Below are 23,201 nucleotides of genomic sequence, written 5' to 3' on the forward strand. Positions count from 1 at the left end.
CCAAACCAGTAACCATTGAAACAAGGCTTTATTGTGGTTGACACTGTTATCCATTTATATAGTCATTTATAATGACTGGAGTGTGACGATTGACGACACAACCCTTGCTGCAGGCTGTTCACATGGAACTATGAGGGTAATCCCAAAAGTAAGGTCTCCAATTTTTTTGTAAGTACATAGACCTGTTTATTTCTACAATGGTTTACATCAGTTTACAGCTTGAACATTTAGCTATTTTTCGACATAATCACCAATTCTGCTGATGCATTTTTGAAGATGTTGTGGCAGTTTTTGTATGCCATGTCATACCAGCTCACCGCCATGCTGTTCAGAAAGTTATGAACTTCTTCTTTCACCTCGTCATCGGAGCTCAATTGCTTTCCAGCCAAATGTTGTTTTAACTAGGGAACAGGTGATAGTCACCGGGCTCCAAGTCAGGACTATAGGGTGGGTGGGTGATTGTGTTCCACTGAGACTGTTGCAGGAGAGCAATGGTTTGCAGAGCGATGTGCGGGCGAGCGTTGTCTTGGAAAATGTGTACGCCCTTGCTCAACATTCCTCTTCTCCGGTTCTGAATTGCCCGTTCGAGTTTTTTAAGAGTCTCTCAGTATCTGTCAGCATTAATTGTGCTCCCAGCAATTCAGCTCCGATAATGAGGTGAAAGAAGAGGTTCATAACTTTCTGAACAGCATGGTGGCGAGCTGGTATGACATGGGCATACAAAAACTGCCACAGCATTTACAAAAATGCATCAACAGAAATGGTGATTATGTCAAAAAATAGCTAATATTCAAGCTGTAAACTGATGTAAACCATTGTAGAAATAAACAGGTCTCTGTACTTATAAAACACTCTGTATATCAGCAAAGGGAACCATGCAAACTGCGGGCTGAGCAAGAGAGACTGCACCCTTTGCTGCTATAACAGCTGCCTCATTTCCGCAGATACCAACATGCCCTGGGATCCAGAGGAATGCCTCAGACATGCGCACCCCTTCCCCCCCTCACCCCAAATGGAGCATGTGGAGGCAGTCCTGAATTTGGTGGTGGACCAGTGGGTGGACGAGATAAAAATCTTGGAGGTTGAGAAGACAGCAGAGTGAATCCGTGCATATAATATACTGCACCCACTTATGGCGATGGATGTATTGCACAGCCTGGAGAACAGCGTAAAGCTCCATAGTAAAAACTGGACACTGGTTGGGAAGACAAAATCTAATAGAGGTGTTGCCAACAATATAGGCACTCCTAACACCAAAGGCAGTCTTTGGGCCATCAATGCAAATAAATGTGGCATCCTCCATTTATGCACATTGAGCAGAAAATGCCCGATGATAAACTATAGGGGGAAGGGTAGAGGGGGAGGGGAGGGCTACTATCTGAGGAATCTGATGATCATAGTGAAGGCACATCTGGGGGCGAAGCCAAGGTGTCGCTATACCCCCATTTGTCAAGAGAATTGTAGGAAATTGGAAGGAGAAGGAATGTAGCAGTTGACAGAAGTGGACTCCCAGTGGTAGTACACAGGAAGGGCAGCCTGCATATCCTAGATCCAAGGATGTGCTGAAAAGAAGGGCATGGGTCGGATGAGCACGTATGGAAGACAGATGACTAGCGTAAAAACTCAGACGGACAGCTCGCTGATTGGACAGTGGAGGTTCAGCAGTCTCAGTGTAAAGGTTCTTCCAAGGGTCTGGTGTAAAACTCTCCAGACGCTAAGCACAATCCATGGTGGTGGACAGCATCTAGACGGTGAAGAATACACAGCCATGTAGATGAGTAAACTATGCTTCCATAGCCTAATTTCGAGCACACTGAGTGCAATATAGGTGACAAAGGACCACTCGGTCCACTCCCCAGGAGGTACCATTCAAAACATGGAGGGTGTTAAGTGATTGCACACAGTGAGCCAAAAGACATGAAACGTGGGAAGACCAGCACAGTTTTGTGTAAAGCTGTAAATCCCAAGAATTTGTTGACGTCCGCAAACGGAAGGTCAACAGGTCCTAGATATAGGGAAGGTGGACAGAGCTCCATATGACGTCAAAAATTTACACAGATGGTCTTACTGGGAGAAAACCTGAAGCTGGTTTCGATGCTCCACGAGAGGAGGTGATCAAGACATCCTTATAGATGCCGTTCAAGAATGCTGGTCCATTGAGAACTATAGTAGATTGCAAAATCATCAACAAAGAAGGAGACAATCCATAATCAGATCTATTGTGGTGGCAAACAGTACAACACTTAGCACAGACCCCTGGGGCATCCCATTTTCTTGGGAGAAAGTACAGGATAGAGTAGTGTTCACCCGCACCTCAAATGTGTGCTCTGTCATAAATTCATAGATGAAAAGGGGTAGCTGACTGCGAAAGCCCAAAGAGAACAGTGTGCAGAGGATTCCTCTCCTCCAACAGGATGCCTCTCCTGTCCAGAGCGAAAAATATTGCTACCATTTGGCGTTTCCTGAGAAAATTGTTCATGATATAAGTTGAGAGAGCAACAAGATTGTCAACTGTGGAATGATGCTTTCGGAAACCGCATTGGGCAGGTGTTAAAAGGTTTTGGAACTCCAGCCACCAGCCTAAATGGCAATTTATAAAGCACTCCAAACCCTTACATACACTATTCGTGAGAAAGTTGTGACAGGGTCCACTGAAGTATCTTGTGCAACAGTTAGCATAGAGATCAGGGAGAAAATAGACTTGCCGGATAATCGTTGAATTCAGCTCCAAACTAAAGATGAAGGAGTGAAGGTGTTAAAGGAGCTGGTAAAGAAGTCCCAGCTTGACTTACTGCTATCATGTACGATGCGACGGCAGCATGCACCTAACTGCTTACAGTGGATATACACTCCTGGAAATTGAAATAAGAACACCGTGAATTCATTGTCCCAGGAAGGGGAAACTTTATTGACACATTCCTGGGGTCAGATACATCACATGATCACACTCACAGAACCACAGGCATATAGACACAGGCAACAGAGCATGCACAATGTCGGCACTAGTACAGTGTATATCCACCTTTCGCAGCAATGCAGGCTGCTATTCTCCCATGGAGACGATCATAGAGATGCTGGATGTAGTCCTGTGGAACGGCTTGCCATGCCATTTCACCTGGGGCCTCAGTTGGACCATGGTTCGTGCTGGACGTGCAGACTGCGTGAGACGACGCTTCATCCAGTCCCAAACATGCTCAATGGGGGACAGATCCGGAGATCTTGCTGGCCAGGGAAGTTGACTTACACCTTCTAGAGCACGTTGGGTGGCACGGGATACATGCGGACGTGCATTGTCCTGTTGGAACAGCAAGTTCCCTTGCCGGTCTAGGAATGGTAGAACGATGGGTTCGATGACGGTTTGGATGTACCGTGCACTATTCAGTGTCCCCTCGACGATCACCAGAGGTGTACGGCCAGTGTAGGAGATCGCTCCCCACACCATGAAGCCGGGTGTTGGCCCTGTGTGCCTCGGTCGTATGCAGTCCTGATTGTGGCGCTCACCTGCACGGCGCCAAACACGCATACGACCATCATTGGCACCAAGGCAGAAGCGACTGTCATTGCTGAAGACGACACGTCTCCATTCGTCCCTCCGTTCACGCCTGTCGCGACACCACTGGAGGCGGGCTGCACGATGTTGGGGCGTGAGCGGAAGACGGCCTAACGGTGTGCGGGACCGTAGCCCAGCTTCATGGAGACGGTTGCGAATGGTCCTTGCCGATACCCCAGGAGCAACAGTGTCCCTAATTTGCTGGGAAGTGGCGGTGCGGTCCCCTACGGCACTGTGTAGGATCCTACGGTCTTGGCGTGCATCCGTGCGTCGCTGCGGTCCGGTCCCAGGTCGACGGGCACGTGCACCTTCCGCCGACCACTGGCGACAACATCGATGTACTGTGGAGACCTCACGCCCCACGTATTGAGCAATTCGGCGGTACGTCCACCCGGCCTCCCGCATGCCCACTATACGCCCTCGCTCAAAGTCCGTCAACTGCACATACGGTTCACGTCCACGCTGTCGCGGCATGCTACCAGTGTTAAAGACTGCGATAGAGCTCCGTATGCCACGGCAAACTGGCTGACACTGACGGCGGCGGTGCACAAATGCTGCGCAGCTAGCGCCATTCGACGGCCAACATTGCGGTTCCTGGTGTGTCCGCTGTGCCGTGCGTGTGATCATTGCTTGTACAGCTCTCTCGCAGTGTCTGGAGCAAATATGGCGGCTCTGACACACCGGTGTCAATGTGTTCTTTTTTCCATTTCCAGGAGTGTAGTTCGCTAATGTAGGTGGAAATTGCAAAGGGCATGTCTCCACTCACGTATTGAGTTACGGCATGCCTCGTTTCACTAAGGAACTGGGAGGTGCCGGGGAAAAGGGTAGGTATGATGTATTGAACATTCCGCAGCTGTGAGAGTAACTTCCATAACATGAGTGACCTGATCATCGATGCTAGGAAACTGACAGTCATCAAGTGTTGTCAGAGAGGAGAAAAATGTCCAATCAGCTTGGGGAAACTGCCAGCGTCTTGGGCGCATAGATGGCAGTTGTGACTGTAATGGAAGGACCTAGGGAAAATGGTCACTCGAGTGTGTACCAGCAAGAGTAAACCATTGGAAACGCCAAGCTAGCTGAACAGTATGGCAGAAATGAGAGTAGGTTGATGTGGAGGCAGACAAAAATGTAGGTTCCCCAGTGTTGAGGCAAACAAGATCCGCTTGGTGGAAGAGGTCAATCAATAGGGAGCCTCTGACAAGGAGATCCCCAAAGCGGGTGATGGACATTAAAGTTCCCAACCAGCATATACTGGGGTGAGAGGTGATGAAGTTGATTGGCTCTTGCCATTGGTGTGGATGATGGAATGTATATGGTACTAAAAGAGAAGGTGTATCCAGAAAGGGGAAGATGTATAGCAACAGCGTGGAAAGAGCTGTGTATGGGGATTGGGTGATAATGGTTAGTATCATGGAGAAGAATAGTAAGTGCCTCATTTGGAGGAGCACCATCAAAAGAGGGGAGATCAAACCAGACTGACTGGAAATGAGGGAAGACAATGTGATCATTGGACATAGCTTTGTTTCCTGAAGACAGATGGCTGGGGAGTGGGATCGTGAGAGGATCGACATCTTATCATGATTGGAGCAAATTCTGTGGACATTCCAATGGATAATTGACATAGGGTGGACAGAAAAGGGAAAAATCTCACCACGGTTGCCATCAACTCAATGACTGCCGAGAGCCAGCAGCTGACGATGAGGAACGGCTTTCAGCCAGAGGCCAAAGATCCTGATCCATAGGCTGTTCGGGGGCAGCTCCTGCAGCCACTGATCGGCTGGTTGATCGGCCACCAGCAGTGTGTCTCAGTGACACGGAAGATGGCTGAGGGTGACTACCACTGAGTGACGCCGTAGAAGAGACATGCCATGGCAGAGAAGGAGAGGAACTTTGTTTCTTATGAGCCTTCTTGGAAGCAGGATGTTGAAAGCAGGATGTTGAGATGAGGGAGAAACTGATGGTTGTGAGGTCTGAGTACGTAAAAAATCTTAACAAGCAGGCTCATTTTTTGGAAGTCCAGGCATCTGACTTTGAGGACCATGATTTATCAGGAGCCAATGAAGCTTGAGCCTTAGAGTGAGCAGGTGATAGTAGGGAGGTTGTACAGGTGATCTTTGGGTTGGCCAATCTGACGACTGTGGCACTAAAGGTGAGATTGCAAGTCCGTGTGGCTACCTCCTCAGTAGGTCAAGGAGAGGTGAGAACAGTACTATATTCACCCGCTGGGAGCACAGTGGGCTTTCTACTGGCGAATGACTTTTGAGCAGCAAAGGTAGACCTTTTCCTTCATTTGGATTTCCTGAATAATTCGTTCAGCTTTAAAAATAGGACAATCTCTAGAGGAAGCAGTGTGGTCATCTATACTGTTGCTGCAATGAGGGGATGGAAGAGGACAATCACCCTCAAGGGTGACACATTTGGCCTTATCGGAACATGACTGGTTGGTGTGATTAAACTGCTGACACCAACAGCAACACATAAGGTTGGGGATGCAAGGGAAAAACTGAAATTATCTCATATCCTGCTTTGATGTTCGATGGAAGTTGAATTCGGTCAAACATCGAGAAGAGAGTGTGGGTCTGTACCACTTCCGTTTCAACCCTTTTCATGACTCAATGCACAGCCATTACGACCTGTTCAGCTGATCAATGCTTCAATGGTGCAGTAACAGCAACAGCTAAAAATGTATGCCAAGAGGATACCGAAAAGAATATATTCCAGGATGGAATGATGAAAGTAAAACATTGTAGCAACACTTCCAGCAAAGTGGTGACCCAGAGATAGCCATGGAACTACTGTCCAGCTTGGACACGTCTTGGAGACAGAAATGGACAGAAACAGACGAAAATATGGACTTCACCCACTCCAGCAAGAAGAAAACTGGGAGGAAGTGCACCAGCATGCAGAAAAAATTCCGAAGTAACACCAGACCAAATTGCTTCCCACATCATTACTACCTCAAGAGCGCCTCCCGACAAGAAACATACAAGACATATCAGACGACAGCTTCGTGACCTGAAAAAGGAGGCATCTCCCTCATCTGAGTATACCCATCCCTTCACAGTTACAGACATTGACTCTGGACTGAAGGACCTCAGACCTCTTAAGGCGCCTGGATTCAATGGTATCCATCCAGAATTCCTGATCCATATGGGAGGAAAAGCTGAGAAATGGCTGGCAGAATTCTTCACTGACATCCTGCTAATTTGTCAATTTCCATTGGAGTTTAAAAAGGTGAAGATAATATCTGTTCTGAAACCTGGCAAACCCAGCAATATGGTAGAAAGCTATCGCCCCACTGCCCTACTTAGCTGCTACAAGATTTTTGAAAGGCTAATATATAACAGAATAAGTAGTGCTATCTTAGAGAACGTTCCAGTTGATCAGGCAGGCTTCAGACCAGGGCGTAGCTGCTGCAACAAAGTATTGTCTCTCACATCCTTCATAGAGTCAGGATACCAAATGAAGCAGAAAACATCTGTGGCGATTGTTGATCTAACTGCCACCTTTGACATTGTGTGGAGTGAAGGCCTTATCTACAAATTTCTCCACATAATACCCTGCAGAACAATCGCTTGACTGATTAACAGCATGCTAAGCAATCTGAAGTTTCAGGTTATCACTGGAAGCAACATAAGTAAGGAGAAATAGCTGCACAATGGTTTGCCTCGAGGATCAGTTTTCTCGTCATTACTGTTCAACCTTTATCTATCTGATCTACCTGACACTTCATCCAGAAAATACTGCTATGCCGATGACCTAGCTCTAACCATAAAACACCAGGAAATGAAGACAACAGAAGAGATTCTAACCAACGACCTGTTTGCATTACATAATTACTTCAAAATCTGGAGACTCCAACCCAGTGTGAGTTAAACAGAAGTGTGTTGTTTCCCTCTAAATAATCGGCTGGCAAACGTAAAACCAGAAGAAAGTTTCAGAGGCACAATTCTTCATCATAACTGGAACCCAAAATATCTTGGTGTCATCCTGGATCGTACATTATGCTTCATACAACACCTTCTTAACTTAGCTCAAAAGCTGAGGACTTGGAACAACATCCTCCATAAGCTATGTGGAACTACCTGGGGATCTTCAGCAACCACCCCGCGATCTTCAGCTCTGGGCTTGGTGTACTCAAGTGCTGAGTATTGTGCACCTGTTTGGACGAACACTCATCATACATGGTTTGTTGATAACCGGCTGAATACGACAATGCGCATAATATCTGGCGCAATCAGATCTACTCCAGTTTATTGGCTTCTACTGTTAACCAGTATAATGCTTCCTGACCTACGCAGATGTACTGCCCTTATGAGAGAATTCCACAAGATCTCCAGGAATTCTAACTTGCCCATACATAGTGAACTGCCACTTTTAAATCGTAAGACACTGAAATCACACCATCCAACTCTGTAGGATGCTGCTGACATGGTTGCTAAGGATTTCAAACCTCTTGAAAAATGGAAAGGTCGGTGGAAAGCAGCGACAGATCTGCACCTACATATCATCATCTCAGGTGCTTAACTTCTAAGTGGATTCGACCTACCACGCAAGACCTGGACTACTCTCAACAGAATCCGTACCAGCCATGACCAATGCAGGGATGCTCTCTTTAAGTGGAAGAAGCTGCCTGATCCAGCCTGTGACTGCGGGACCCCATACCACTATTCACCACATTGACAGTGAATGCAGGAGCCTATCATGGCTTCCTGCTAGCAACTCCAGATGCTGTGCGCTGGATTAAAGGACTGGATATTCAGTTGTAAAGACAAACTTAAGTTTCTTGTGTGTCAATATGTACATATGTATATGTCACTTAATTTCATGATATGTCTGTATTAACCATATGCTAAACAAAATAAATAAATAGATAAATAATCTGATCAGACAGGTAATTTTGAATGTCCTCACTGGATAATTCGTCAAGTGATCTTGTATAAACCACCCCGTGCAATAAACTTAAAGTAAGGTGCGCTTCCACCTGGACAGGGAAGGTGTGTAGCAGTGTAGTTCGAAGCAATTTATGTGCCCAAAGGGCACTGTCTGTTTCTAACAACAAGGTGCCATTTCATAACTGAATAATGAAAGACTTGATCTTCGTCAGACCGAGAAGCAACTAGGAACTTTGGCACTGACGGAAGAATTGTACATGGCTGACACTCATCTAGCTTTCTCTTGTGTGCAGAAGTTGTAGAAGTGGAAAAAATCATGGCAGAAGTATCCCCCATGATTACCAGCATCCCCGATGGCACGCTCCTCTGTGAGAGCACTCCCGCCAACATCAGGTGATTGTCCACATCTCAGGTTACACCTCCCAAAAAACAGACAGAAGGACCAATCAGCACGTTCAGAAGGTACCAGCTTGGGTAATCACCCCTCCCTGAGTCTGGTCTTTACCAGGGGGGTATGTATGTGTTCTACTTGTATACCCGAGGTGGAGACCTATGCATTACCCGTCACTGACTATGCGTGGGAATGCGTGTCGGCCGGGGGCCGGGGCAGAGAATTCTCAAATGTCGCAGTGAAGAAGAAGGCAAAGATAAGAACCTAGGAAAAGAGAAGGGCAAGTTAAGACTTTTCACTATAGAGATAAATAAGAGAAACCACGTCTTATATTCACAAGTGTCCGTCTCCGGACGTAGGCACAAAACTTACTCCCAAAGAGAGGGAAGGGGTGGGGGGTGGGGGGGAAGGATCGGGGACAGGGAGGGATGTGGAAAGGGAAGGTATGCAGCCCGGAAAGGAAAGAGCTGCACTAGCTCAGGGTCCCATACTTGCCGCATACATATCCACAAAAGAGTTGCGGCCCCCTTGGGGGCCAAATGATTGTCTGTGGAATGGAAACTCCCCCCCCCCCCCCCCTCTGTACAACTGTAAAAGACCATGCCAGAGGGGTGAAGATGAGTAAAAGAGCAGGTCGGTTGAAGATCGAGCTGGGGTGCCAAACTCAGACAGTCACAGGCCGATCTGGGCAGAGGAGACAACAGAGTATTCGGCCAACCCCTCAATGGGCTAATAACATTAAGTGGCCTTCCCTTAAAGAGAGAGAGTGGTAAGAACCACCTTCATGAATAAAATGTAAAACTAAGTCAATCACTGGGCAATGTCTCCTAACACCAGGGATAGCAAGTCAGGGAGATTAAGTGTCCACCACTAGGCGACTAGATTGGGACAGTCCAGCAAAATGTGGGCTACCATCAAACGAGAGCCACGATGACAGTGGGGTGGGTCCTAACTATGAGCAGGAGCATGAGTCAGCCAAGTATGGATGATACAGAGCTCGGAAAGAACAGTAAAGTCCTTGCGGGAGGCCTGCCTGTAGGACTTCCACAGATTTGTAATCTTCTTTATCACCTGTAGTTTATTTGGTGAATCAGCCATTCCATTATTCCATGCACTTAAAACTTGACAGCGTAATACCAAATGGAGGTCTATTTCTGGAATACTGCTCTCAAGAGCTGGTTTACTGGTATCCAGTTTGACCAGGCTATCAGTGGCCCGGGGACAAAATGATGGTCACTGAGCATCCATAATATTCAAGGGCATGCAGGGAATCCTGGATAGCAATGACCAATGGATGGCAAGGGCAGCAGCGATTGAGAGCTCGCAAACTGCTCAAGGAGTCACTGCAGATAAGAAGGAACCCCACCAGGACAGGAACGGATATGCCCAAGAGTACAAGAAATGGCTACCAACTCTGCAGTGAAAACACTATAGCCATCCGGCAAGCAGAACAGTTCGGTATGTCCCACATTAGTATAAGCAAAGTCTACATGACCAGCCACCATCGAGGCATCAGTGTATACTACTTCTGAACCCTGGGATGTGCCAAAGATGGAGAAAAATTGGTGGCGGAGGGCCATGGGATTAGCCGAGTCTTTCAGATCTTGTGATAGGTGAAGAAAAGTTGTGGTCGAGGGATGTACAACACAGCTGTACAGGTGGAGGAGGAAACAACTGAACTTCAGAGATCGGATGCGGAATGTGATCATAATCCCTGATCAGGGTCGCTTTTGCACGAGATGTATCACTGTGTTTGGAAAGAGGAGATGGTAGTTTGGATGATTAGGAGAGCTGCAAACATGGGTAGCAATAATTGACAAGCTGTTGTTGGTGCCTGATCTGCAATGGAGGGACACCAGCCACCACGAGTTAGCTGTTCACAGAGTTAGTTCGAAAGGCTCCTGCCGCAAGTTGAAGCCTGCAGTGGTGTACTGGATGCAGTATCCACAATACAGAGGGTGATGCTGAACCGTATGCCAGATTCCCATAATCAAGGAAGGATTGTCTCATGGCTTTGTAAAGCTGTGCAGAAGGGTAGTGCAATCTGTGCCCCCACTGGTGTTAATCAGGCAGCAACGTGTATTAAGGTTCAGCCAGCACTCCCACTTAGGCCGGTGAAGATGGGGAACCCATGTCAATCAAGAATCAAAGACCAGTCTTAAAAAGCGATAAGTCTCCACCACACTGAGTAATTGGTTGTTGAGGTAATGTTCTGGCTGTGCATGATGCGAGTCTTGGTGACCGAAAATCAAAAGCCATGGGTGAGGGCTCGTGCCTGCACCTTTCGTATGGCACCTTGCAGTCAACATTCCGCAACACCCACACTAGAGGAGCAATAGCAGAGGAAAAAGTCGTCAGCATACAAGGACAGTGATACTGAGGACCTCACAGCTAATGCTACACCACTGATGGCTACTAGAAGAGAGAGGGACATGATGAAGACAGCTGCTCACATGGCACACTCCATGTAAACCAGATTATCAGTAGTAGAACAGCCTTGGTGAAAACCAACCTGGAACGGAGCCAGAAGACCCCGAGACTCAAGAAGCCAACTCAGCTGCCAGCTCACCATGCATTCAAGTAACTACAGAGAACACTGGTGAGACTTATTGGGTGATAACTGTCCATATTAGAGGACGCTTACGTGTTCAAGGGGCAAAAGTCTAGTTGTGCCAGTAAATTTATGAGTTCTTCATCATAGCTAATGACAAGGTTCCATCCCACAAAGGGTTATGGGCATTGAAATCCCCCAGGATTAGTAAAGTTGGAAGTGGGGGGGGGGGGGGGGGGGGGGCTTAGAAACCAATGCGAACAGTATGTTCTGACACACTTCACCATCAGGAGGGAGGTAAACACTGGAAATTGTAATATCCTGAAATACCCCTACTCAAACAGCCATAGCCTCCTAAGATGTATTAAGAGACACAAGTTCACTATATAGTGTGTCTAGAACATAGGTTCAAACTCTGCCGGTCAGCCCATCATAGTCATTCTCGTAATATCCCCGGTATCCACGAAGAGCTGGGTTCTGCACTGCTGGGAACCAAGTCTCCTGAAGGGCATTGCATAAGGCAGGCGACGGGCTTACAGGATGACACAGCTCAGCCAGGTAGTGGAAAAAACCACAATTTCACTGGAGAATAATGTTGTTGATGTACAGGAAGGCTATGAAGGAACCATGGGGGCAGGTTACATGTTACCATTGGTTGATGGGTTATGGCATCAATATGCACAGGTTCCGGGTTCCATTGTGTGGTGCAAATTGGGGCTTCAGGGGCTGCCGGAATCTCCGCCTTGGCCATGGGAATGGAACAAGCAGGATCTGATGGTATGGGGGCCACTGGGATATCCTTCTTCTTGGGGGACTTTTTCTTGTCTTTCCTCTGCTCAGAGGATTTCAATGACTGTGAGGGCTTCTCTGAATCAGTTTCAGGTAAAGATGATGATCACGAAGCCTGTGACTAGCAGCCTTTGACTCCTTAGCCACTGGCTGGTGTCCAGTTGTAGACTGGCAGAAATCATGGAAGAAAGCGGCTTGATGAACCCCTTCCTGGCGAAAGAAGATCGAGAAAGCTGATTTGTGTCTCCCTGGGAGGTGAGGAGCAATGTTCCTGATCCCAAAGTAGCTGTGGGGGAAGCAGCAAGACGGAAGACCCCAACAATCACAGGGGCAGGCGTGGTTGAGGGCCCACTGTAGGAGGTGTAACGGGCAGGAGTACCATTGCTAAAGTAAGTGAAGTTGTCGTAGCTGTAGCATATGGCATTGTTTGATATGCTGGTTGGAAGCCGTTCTACCTCTTCTTAACCTCTTGGTAACTGAGTTTGTCCAGAGTCTTGTATTCTTGTATTTTCTTTCCTCTCGGGAAAACAGGGCAACCTGCTCAGCAGAGAGAATGGTGCTTTCCACAAATGACACAGATGGGGCATGGGGCAGGGAGCAGATGAACAAGGAGGGCTCGCAAGCAGCTCTTGTCCATAATCTCTACAGATGGAGCTAGTGTTGTGGCACGAAGAAATGTCTTCACAAATTTCAAGCACTTGAAGCACCGCATGAGGAGGGGGGGAGGCGCACATGATTTCACATTGCATTGGTATATCATCACCTTGAACTCTTCAGGTAATAACTCACCCTCAAATGTCAAGATGAAGGCACCGGTAGCAACCCTATTGTCCTTTGGTCCCTTATGCATACAACGGACAAAGTGTACACTCCATCGCTCCAAGCTGGTGCATAGCACGTCATCAGATTTTAAGAGCAGGTGGCTGTGGAAAATGATGCCCTGAACTAAACTTAGACTGTTATGGAGAATGACAGTAACAGGTATGTCACCTGGCTTGTTACAAGTCAGCAGTGCCTGTGACTAGGCGGGGGATGCCGTTTTAATCAACATTGACCCACTTTTCACTTTAAGAGATGGCTGCCACTTCGCCAAACTTGTCTTGTAAGTTCTCCACAAAGAACAGTGGCTAGGTGGTCAAGAAAGAATCACCGTCAGCCACGAGTACTGCAGTTAGCATTGATCTGCTTGCTGCTTAGCCCTGCGTTCCTCCCATGGTGTAGCCAGGGAAGGGAACATTTTAGGGTTGTACCTCTCTGCACTGAAAGAGGACTGTCCTTTTATACAGACTGCTGGGGCCGTATGGCCACCAGCGGGAGATAGCTTTGTCTGCTTGATTTGTGATTGATATGCCACTGTGCCACCCACTCCGAATGGGGGCTCTCACCATGGGCACCACCCTACCTCAGCAACAGCTACCTGGCCAGTAACCCTTTGTTCATAGCCTCATGTTCCAGTCAAAATGGGCACATACTCCCTGGCTTACATAGGGAGCTATCTGCCCAGGCACCAACAGTGAGATCCCTGCATAGTCAGGGGGTACCATCATGTAGGTATTTGACTACCTCACACACATAAGGATGGCTACTGTGCTGGGTTTTGGGTGTACTGTCGTATTAAAGCAAAGGGTGCACAGATTGAAAGGCACAAACATGGAGCATTCACCACATTGGGCAACCTTCCCTGTGCAATCAGCACTTCTGGAGAATTTTGAAAATTGGTGCCACGTCAAACCCAACAATGAAGAACATGTATTTGTTTAGTAAAAAAGTTGTAGAATACGCTGGAAGTGGAAATTTGAGGGCCATTCATAAACCAGGCAGAAGCAGGGTCAGCACCATGAAAACCATCCACTGGAGAGGCACAAGGAGAAAAGGATAGTGGTAGTAGTATAAGCATGCAGCAGAGAAAGGAAGAAATGCTACACAGGCTGGGGCCCTTTGGTAGACAAGGACAAACTCACAAAAGGGTTGTGAGGTTCCTGGGGCGGGGCAGGGGGGTGGGGGGAAGGAAGAATGGTGAAGAAAGCAGTACATGATGTGGATGGGGAAAGAGTAGTGTGGACAGAAGAGCGAAGGGAAAAGGAAGGGTAAAGGAGAGTTTTCTGTCCACATCACTCCATCCTCGTCTTTGTACACTGCCTTCCACCATCAGTCTTGCCCTCCCCCTCCCCATGATAAATTCCCCCCCCCCCCCATTCTAACCCCCCCTCTCCCCCCCACCTTCTTTCTACATCCCTTCCACCCTCAACACACTGTACTCCCTTCATCTTGTGGTGCAGCTGCTGAGTCATCTTTGAAAAACCTGCCTCAATCCTAATGCACTCTTCTTGCATCCTTCCCTACTCCCTTCTCATCTTGATCAACCTAGGGAACTGCTTTCAATAATCAATCATCATCAATAATCAGTCTCTCCCTGCTCACAGGAGTGTGTGTGTGTTAATGTGTGTATTTTTACTAGAAGAATAGTAAGGGCACAACAGCTGGCTGTTGAGGTGAATTCAGTTTTGTGTTATGTGTTTCTATGCTCCGCACAGCCATCCGCTATAGGTGTGTGGTTGGCTTTTCTTTATTTTGTGTTCTGATTTACTATATTTATGGTTAAAATCTGCATAGAACCTGAAACTGATTATATCAGGCCCTGGAGTCTGAATGTCAGTGCTGTTCGAGATTTCCTCGTACAATAAAGGCAAGTTCATCTGTGATAGCCATGCAAGGGCTGTTCAAAAAGTAAGCTGACTTTTCAAATTGCACGGGCTTTTTTTGTTATGTTGGTACACATGTCCTGATTGTATGTTCACATTTTCAAGTGTGCAGCATACTTCATTTGTTTCTGACAGATAGAAAAGTTGGACTTGTTTTAGTGTGCGTGATGATTTTCGATTATTATAAAAAAGTGAGAGCAAAGAATTTGCAACAAATATTGTGTGAAAAATGTAATCAAGTGCTCTGAAACACTTAAAATGTTAACAGTGGCATATGGTTCTCTATGAGGGAAAAAAAAAGTCTGCAAGTGGTACAAGCTCTTGCAACATGGCCGAGAAGAAGCCAATGACGAACCTCGCTCTGGACGCCCCAGCACATCAACAACAGATGATAACATCAAAGCAGTGAAGAAAGTGCTTTGGAAAATTGTCAGATTATTGTACGAGAAGTTGCTGAGGATGTTGGAATATCGGTCAGCTTGCGTCATGCAATTTTTTCGTGTATTTTGGGCATGAGATGTGTGTCAGTGAAGTTTGTTCCAAAACTTCTCAATTTTGATCAGAACTCCTGAATGACATCAATGATGATCCTGATTTGCTCAAAATGGTCATAACTGGTGATGAAACATGGGTTTACAGTTATGATGTTGAAAACAAAGCCCAGTCATCCCAATGGAAGCATCCTGGAGAGCCAAGACCGAAAAATGCCACCAAGTTCGATCACATGTCAAAGGTTTGCTCACTGATTTTCTCAATTACCGTGGCGTACTGCGTTATGAACTTTCGCCTCAAGGTCATATGGTCAACAAGGAGTATTACCTTGACATTATGCACCGTTTGCGAGAAGCAATACGCAAAAAGTGTCAGGAATTGTGGAAAAACAATTCATGGTTTTTGCATCCCGTCAATGCACCTGCTCATTCATCATTGTTTGTGAGAATTTTTTTGGCCAAAAACAACACAACAATCATGCCTCAGCCACCATATTCACTGGATTTGGCCCCCTATGACTTTCCTGTTCCCAAGATTGAAGATACCTATGAGAGGAGGAAGGTTTTCAGTGATAGTGGAAATAAAAACTGCACAGCTGGAAGTACTCAAGGCTGTACCAAAAAGTGCTACAAAAGTATTTTGAGGATTTGGAGAAGCGTTGGCACAAGTGTATCGTATCTAAGGTGGATTACTTTGAAGGGAACAGCATGAATACTGGTAAATAAACAAACATTTTTTTCATAAAAATATAAGAAAGTCACCTTACTTTTTGAACACACATCCACCAATGAGCCAATACATAATCACCATTGTGAAGTAAAAATGAATGGGGAATCATTCTACCAGTGATATGGGCAGTAAATGGAGAAATCCACTGACATAAGCAGCTTTAACAAAGAGCAGATTGTTACAGTTCAGCTCCTGAAAACGAGCATCTGGCAACAGCAATCCTTGTTTGCTGTTCACTTATGCTACTGTCACGAGTACCTATGGATAGTGGTTGGAGGACAGTGAAACCAAGAGCAGGTGACAACGTGCCGGGCATCGACACCTCATTGTAGAATGTGGCAGTCAGAGGCTTGTCTATTTTGTGAAGCAGAATAGACGATGATATATGGCAGTTCTGATGACAGAGTACAATGTTGGTGCAAACTCAAGGGTTTTGGAGCACACCGTTCAACACATACTGCTGAAAAGGAGGCTCTGCAGAAGCCAATCCCCCTATGTTTTCTCACACTGATACAACAACATTGTAAATTATGATTGCTACAGTTACGGATCACTGAGATTGCACTGTGGATCAATGGAAACATGTTGCCTGGTTAGATGAATTATAATAGGTTGATGGGATCAGCATTACGTTATGGAGAAAATTCACCTGGTCTTCCATGACGCCTCTTGTAGTAATCGCAGGCACCATGACAGTGGAGTTGTGGCTTATGTGAACATTACTGTGGACCACCTACATCCCTTCATGCTTGAGCATGAGGAGTATGATAGTGATGGCCACACTGATGTGCTGGAAACCAATTCACCTATTGTGATCCACTGGAGCACAACTAGGACACTACTGAGTGCCAACTTTGCTCTCACAAAACCCTAGCCCATAATTTGTGGGAACTGCATGATCTGGACTTAAACATCTGGTGCCACATACGTCCAGAAACCCACCAAAGAACTCTTGAACTGAAGCCATGCAGAGCTGCTGCTGTATAGTGTTCCAAAGGCGGAATAACACGCCATTAAGCAGATGGTCATAATGTTTTGGCTCATCAGAGTGGGTTAGTCAAATTCATATATTGAAAAATGCAACAATAGTTTCCACATGCCTCCACAGTTTAATATTAGCAAACAGAATCTGAATACACAAAAGGAATATTTCAGAAAGAAAAATTTGAAACTATATTAGAAATTTTGTTATTTTTTAGCTATATGAGTACTATCAAAAATTCAAAATGTATCAAACAAAAATAAAAACTAACTACAAATTAATGGCTAGTAATCAGACAAAGAGTTTACTTATTTGACAATAACTGCTAACAGTGGGAGTTTTATATATGTGATAATAGTGCTTACATTTTGACTTCTTCTTGTTCAAATGTTCATTATCAACTGTTCCAGACCGCCACTGAACTTTCTTCTTAGGCTTTGGTTTTCGGAGTCTTAGTCGAAGTGTAGGAACATCCTTAGAAAAGAATGCATAAATTACAGTGTGTCACTATTTGTAAAATTTTAGTTTAGCAAACTAATGTTTGACACTTGAAACTGGTATTTTTTCATGTCAGTATTAGCAATTAGAGGTACTTGGCCATAAGAAACAAACACAGGGAACTTCATAACCAGTCAAACAATACCACAACGATTAAATCTGTGACTTATTTTTAAAGACAAAATGATGAAATATTTTGTATGTTGTACAAGAAAATCCTTTATGAGGGATACGTTAAGTAACGACAGTGACAGAGAAGAAACATTTGAATACATTCAAAAATGAAATTTAATGATAGTTTCTGTGTGCATAATTTGTTATAACATAGTTAGTTAATTAAAAGCTTTAAGTAGTTGTGCATCTAGACAGCACCAGCCAAGTTTGGCAGTGCAGCTACAACTAGTTTCTTTTTTCATGATTATTTCCAAACACAAAGTATCCTTTCATTCATCGTAAAAAAAAAAAAAAAAAAAAAAAAAAAAAATAAAATAAAATAAAAATAAAAAAAATTTAAAAGAAAGAAAGAAGAGGCTTGACGGTAAGATTTTAAAGTATCTTCTAACAGTGTAGACAACATTCATTAGCTTGTGTCTGCTTGGGGTATTTATCTTCAAGTGTCTGCCACTTCACATTTTGTGGTACTTCTGCGACTCTCTCCTGTGACTCAAACAAACCTGTGATCACTCATGTTGCCCTTCTTTGAATATGTCCAATATTTCCTGTTAGAGCCATGTGATGTGGAGGTCTTGTTTATATACTGACTATTTCCTCAGTATCCTACAATGAAAAGAAGCCTGCCACCCATTTTATACCTGACTAAACCTGTGGGAACACTCAATTTCATATCCCCACAAACTATTGCACAAGGTATCTGTATGAGGTGTCATCTGTTCAACTGTCACCTACTGGTGTTGCAGCCGCAGAATACTTCTTTTTATGCATTAATTTCTGAACATTTAAAGTAAGTTCCAATCTTTGCACCACTGTGAAATATTATCAAGTTCTGGCTGAATATTTGATCATTTTTTTAAACAATAGGTCATTACAGATAATGGCATAATCTGTGAAAAGTATGAGCTTATCATTATCATTGTCAGACGGATCAACATGAACAGCAAGTGTCTGAAGACATTTCCATTGGGCATGCCTGAAGCACTTATACTTCTGTGCACGACTCTCCATATTGCATCCTCCCTTTAAAGAACTCCTTAGTCTAGTCACAAATTTCATTTGTTGCCCCCCATATGATTGCAGTTTTGTTAGTAAGAATTGGTGTGATACAGAGTCAAATGCTTTTCATAAGTCAAGAAAGGCTGAATCTATTCAACTGCCTTGATTCGTGCCTGTTATCATTAAAAAAAAAAATGTTCAAGTTGGGAATGAATGGTTAATATACACATTTCTTGAATAGGCTTGTGCAAGATATTCTTGAAGTCATACTACAAATAAAAATGTTGCACTCTTTTGGACTCAGGATATGAATGCTTTGTCTGGAGAGTTGCCCCAAAATATTGTATCATATGATATTCCATAATGAAGGTAAGTAGATTATGCCAGCTAGTTTATGTTTATCAGACCTATGCAGGACAACATTCACAATGTAAACAAGGGTTTGTTTAGGTGTTCCAGCAATTCTACGGTAAGCTTCTCCCAACTGAATTTAATATCATGTTTCTATTCCAAGAATTAAACCATCATCATATTTTGTGCATGGGTTGTGTGGCAACCATAGAAAAATTCTTTACTGGATACAGTGTGTTTTTTTCCATGTTTGAAGGCAGTGTATTGGTTACAAACCATTCAATAATGCCTATTAAACTTTCATTAATGGCTCTTTCTACAATTACATTCTCTTCCATGTTTATATCCTCTCAAAACTTAGCCTCCATCAATATCACTTTTGAAAAGTCATTAACACACACAAGACAATGTAAGGGTCCTATGATGGAACTTTGTGGGACACTACACATAATCAATTCTCACTCAGAAGAAGACTGCCACCTCGATACAGGATATTTTCCCATTGACATCTTTTATTTCCTGTTAAATATGAGTGGAACTACTTTGTAGAATTTCCTGTGAAGCCATACTATTGTATTTACTTAAACAGTTGCTATGACTTACACAGAATATATCAGCAGCCAGTAATTTATTATCTACAGACACATGTACACTTTTTCACACTGTATATACAGTTAGTCCTCTCTGAAACTGAAGAAACACTTCAACACCAACTTAAGTTACTAAGTGAAAATATGTAATTAGGAAAGCTCCACTCACTCACTCTCACTCTCTCTCTCTCTCTCTCTCTCTCTCTCTCTCTCTCTGTTGTGTGTGTGTGTGTGTGTGTGTGTGTGTCTTTTTTTTTTTGATGGAGTGGTGGAGGACTGATGTGTGGTACATACACAAATAAGAGAAAACAGTATTCACTAGTTTGTAAGCTCTGGCTCTTTTTTCTAGTGAATGTGCACACATTCACACACACAACCACATAGGCACCCAATAGAGGTGGGGTGGGAATAGGAAATCATGCACGAGGCAAGAAAGCGGGTAGTGGGATAGTGTGAAGGCAAGTCTGTCGACAGATGACTCAGCAGCTGCATGACAAGGTGAAAGATGTTCAGAAGGTAGAGAATATAAGATAAATAAAAGAGGGGAGGGCAGAAAGGAGAGGAAGTTGGAGATGAGCGAGACACGAGAGGAGGAGAGAAAGAGAGAAGGACGAATTACAATACTCTTATACCCTCAAATACCGAAATTGAAAAACATTTTACTGAGGGCAAAGACATTTTGTCTTCTAAACGAGCCTCACTCTCAGATGAAAACTTTAACATACTTACGTAAATGAAGAGAAATATCAACCTTATGTTGAAGATACTACACCTTATTGGTCTGTATTTCAATTCTTCTGTCATTTAAAATTTGATAACTAAATAATTATAAAATTAAATGATTAAACTGTTTTATTTATTTTTATGTCCTACCTAAAGTTCCCCAACCAAAATATCTTTATTTAAGCAACTGCAATACATTTGATTCACTTGTTCATTTCACTACATCCACAACATAAATTTTACTATTATGAGTTAACAATTAACTTTAACTTGCGACAAGTCTCCTGTAAAGCAACACTTTAATGTTTAACAGAGTTAACATATTTAGTAATGGATTAACAACTAGCGAAGTTAACTTTTTGATTAACATTGCCCAGCGATGGAGGTACCTTCACTGTGGAGAGACATCTCAAGATCACAAATAAGTTGATCAATCAGAAGATCCCTCCCAGATGATGTGCCATTTCCCCCACATGAGGTGGTGCACATTGAGATCCCCAAGTAGTAAAAGTGCGGAGGGAAGGGTGGGGGAGTGGGGGTTACTGGAGATTTGTTGGATCAAGATGGCGATCTCCCATGTGTTAAACAATCATTACAAATGGGAATCGCTGGAGGCATTTGCACTTTCGCTGGTATTGTTTCCAATGTGATACAGAGGGAAATTCACTCGCTGACGTCTGTATGAATGAACATACCAACCCCTCCAGATGCTACAATTCTGAAAGAAGACGCAGTAACTTCAAATTACTAGTGAGTGGTTATTAGAGAAAGGATTTTCTTGGAGAGCATCACAGAATACAGAACAGGATATTTGTTGTAGTTTTGGCAGGTGACAGTACCATAAATTGCAATTCCATTGAATTATCATGATAAGGATGTCCTGATTAGGCACGATGGGGCCATGGAGACAAGTCATGCCCCAGAATCACTGTCTGTCACTAATGCCGGTGGAACAACATCTATGAGCATAGCTTCTTTATATGACGGTCTGGGGGGATTTGGCACCTCTGTGGTCACAGGTGTAACCTTCTCCCAATAATTCTTTTCCTCTTTAACTACTTTAAAGTATAGACTCTTGTGAGGGCTAACCTGCTCCAGTGGTAGCAACTGAAGAGGAATGAGCAGTGTTGGGACCTGTTGTCCATAGCTCCTTCAACCACTGGCTGGTGTAGAATCACTGGTCTGTAAATTTCTTGCAAGAGGTTTCCCTAAAGGGACCCCTGCCACAAGTAGATGCAGGGGGCCAATGTTGCTTCTTTGGTTGGGTACGGGGGAAGTCCCTGAAGAGTATAACACAGGAACTACAAGAGGGGGAGTGCCTTCCTTGCTAAAGTGCTAAATTACTCTAACAGCTACCAAATGTCCATGTAGAGGAACTGGAGGTTATACATACTCAAGTTGTGGCAAAATTCAGTACCATTTCTTTGATTAGGGTAGTACATATAGGGGATCATGGATGGTGGTGGTCTCTGCAATTGACACAGAATGATTGCGCACATGGGGTATTTTCTGAAGTGGCACCCCATAGTCTCCACAAATTACACTGCTCACACAACAGGAAGACAAATGATCAAAGTATTTGCATTCAAATCACCACATCAGAGGTGGAAAATATGGTTTCACATCACATTAGCAGAGCACGACTGACTTTCTTAGGAAGCATATCCTCCTCAAACATGAGGTTGATTTCAAAGACTACTAATAACAATCAACTGATAATAGCTTATACCAATTACCTCAACCACTACAGTCTGTACTGACTGTCTACAGTTTGGGAATCAACAGGTTCTTTGTAGAACTGCTTACCACCCACAGACACAAGGCCATATGGAACATTTTAATGAGACAATGGTGCATATGCTATTGATGCACGATAACAACCAGAGATATTAGAATTTGATACAGCCTCTCATGAGATTTGTGTTCAACATAGAAGATGAAAGGCACAAGAGATAACATACCATTTTTTCCTAATCCACAGATGAGAAACAAACAACAATGATTCCATTTCAACCTGGCAATGCTGAAGATGATTACAGCAAACAGGTCAGCAATAGAACTGAAGATGCATAGCATCTGGGTACACATGAACCTTGGACACCTAGGATAAGAATCAATGAATATTACAATACCTAAGACAAACCTGTAAGCTACAACTCCTGTAACTTAGTGACGATATTTTCACCTGAGCACAAGGGCATGCTATCAGAAAAATTATCATCATGTGCTTGGCTCTGTACTAAACCTTATGCCATTCCTCATAGAACATACATGATAATCGTACAATGAGACAAAAGCACAGAGAAATCCTGTCATAGACCTGAGGCACAGACTGCCATTACGGATTTCCAATACAAGACCTGTCCAACAATTACAGTATCTTGATGGAAGCAAATCACAGTGACCATGATGATCTGACAAAACATTTAGAATGCTTCGTGCAGCAATGTACATTTAAAAAGGCGCACAGGAGGGAACAACAACAATACAGAAAGGACAGATTGATACTCACCACATAAATGAGGCATCGAGTCACAGACAGGCACAAAGAAAAAGAATTCTAGCAATATACAAGGTTTCAGTGTCTTTCCTCAGAAGTAGAATACACATACATACACAGATCGCTACTGTCTGGGTGCTAACATTCAACCTTAGAACCTGGAAACAGTGGCCATTTGTGTGAGAGTTAAGTGAATATGAGAAAGTTCTACTACTGAGGAAGGACTGTCTGAAATGCTACATATTTGTAGTATTCTTTTTCATTGTTCCTCTGTGACAACACCTCAAC

General features: G+C 44.1%; 1 protein-coding gene across 2 annotated transcripts in view; it reads right to left on the minus strand.

Annotated features, from left to right (window-relative positions):
* Nucleotides 1-23,201, minus strand: part of LOC126272002 (E3 ubiquitin-protein ligase PPP1R11) — a 70,174-nt gene that overhangs the window by 35,470 nt on the left and 11,503 nt on the right. For both annotated transcript variants that reach the window (XM_049974490.1, XM_049974489.1), the window contains exon 2: nucleotides 17,447-17,555. In XM_049974490.1, coding sequence (XP_049830447.1) covers nucleotides 17,447-17,555 — 109 coding nt within the window. The remainder of the gene's footprint in view (nucleotides 1-17,446; nucleotides 17,556-23,201) is intronic.

The sequence above is a fragment of the Schistocerca gregaria genome, chromosome 5 (assembly GCF_023897955.1).
Source record: "Schistocerca gregaria isolate iqSchGreg1 chromosome 5, iqSchGreg1.2, whole genome shotgun sequence".
In the NCBI taxonomy this organism is placed as follows: Eukaryota; Metazoa; Arthropoda; class Insecta; order Orthoptera; family Acrididae; genus Schistocerca; species Schistocerca gregaria.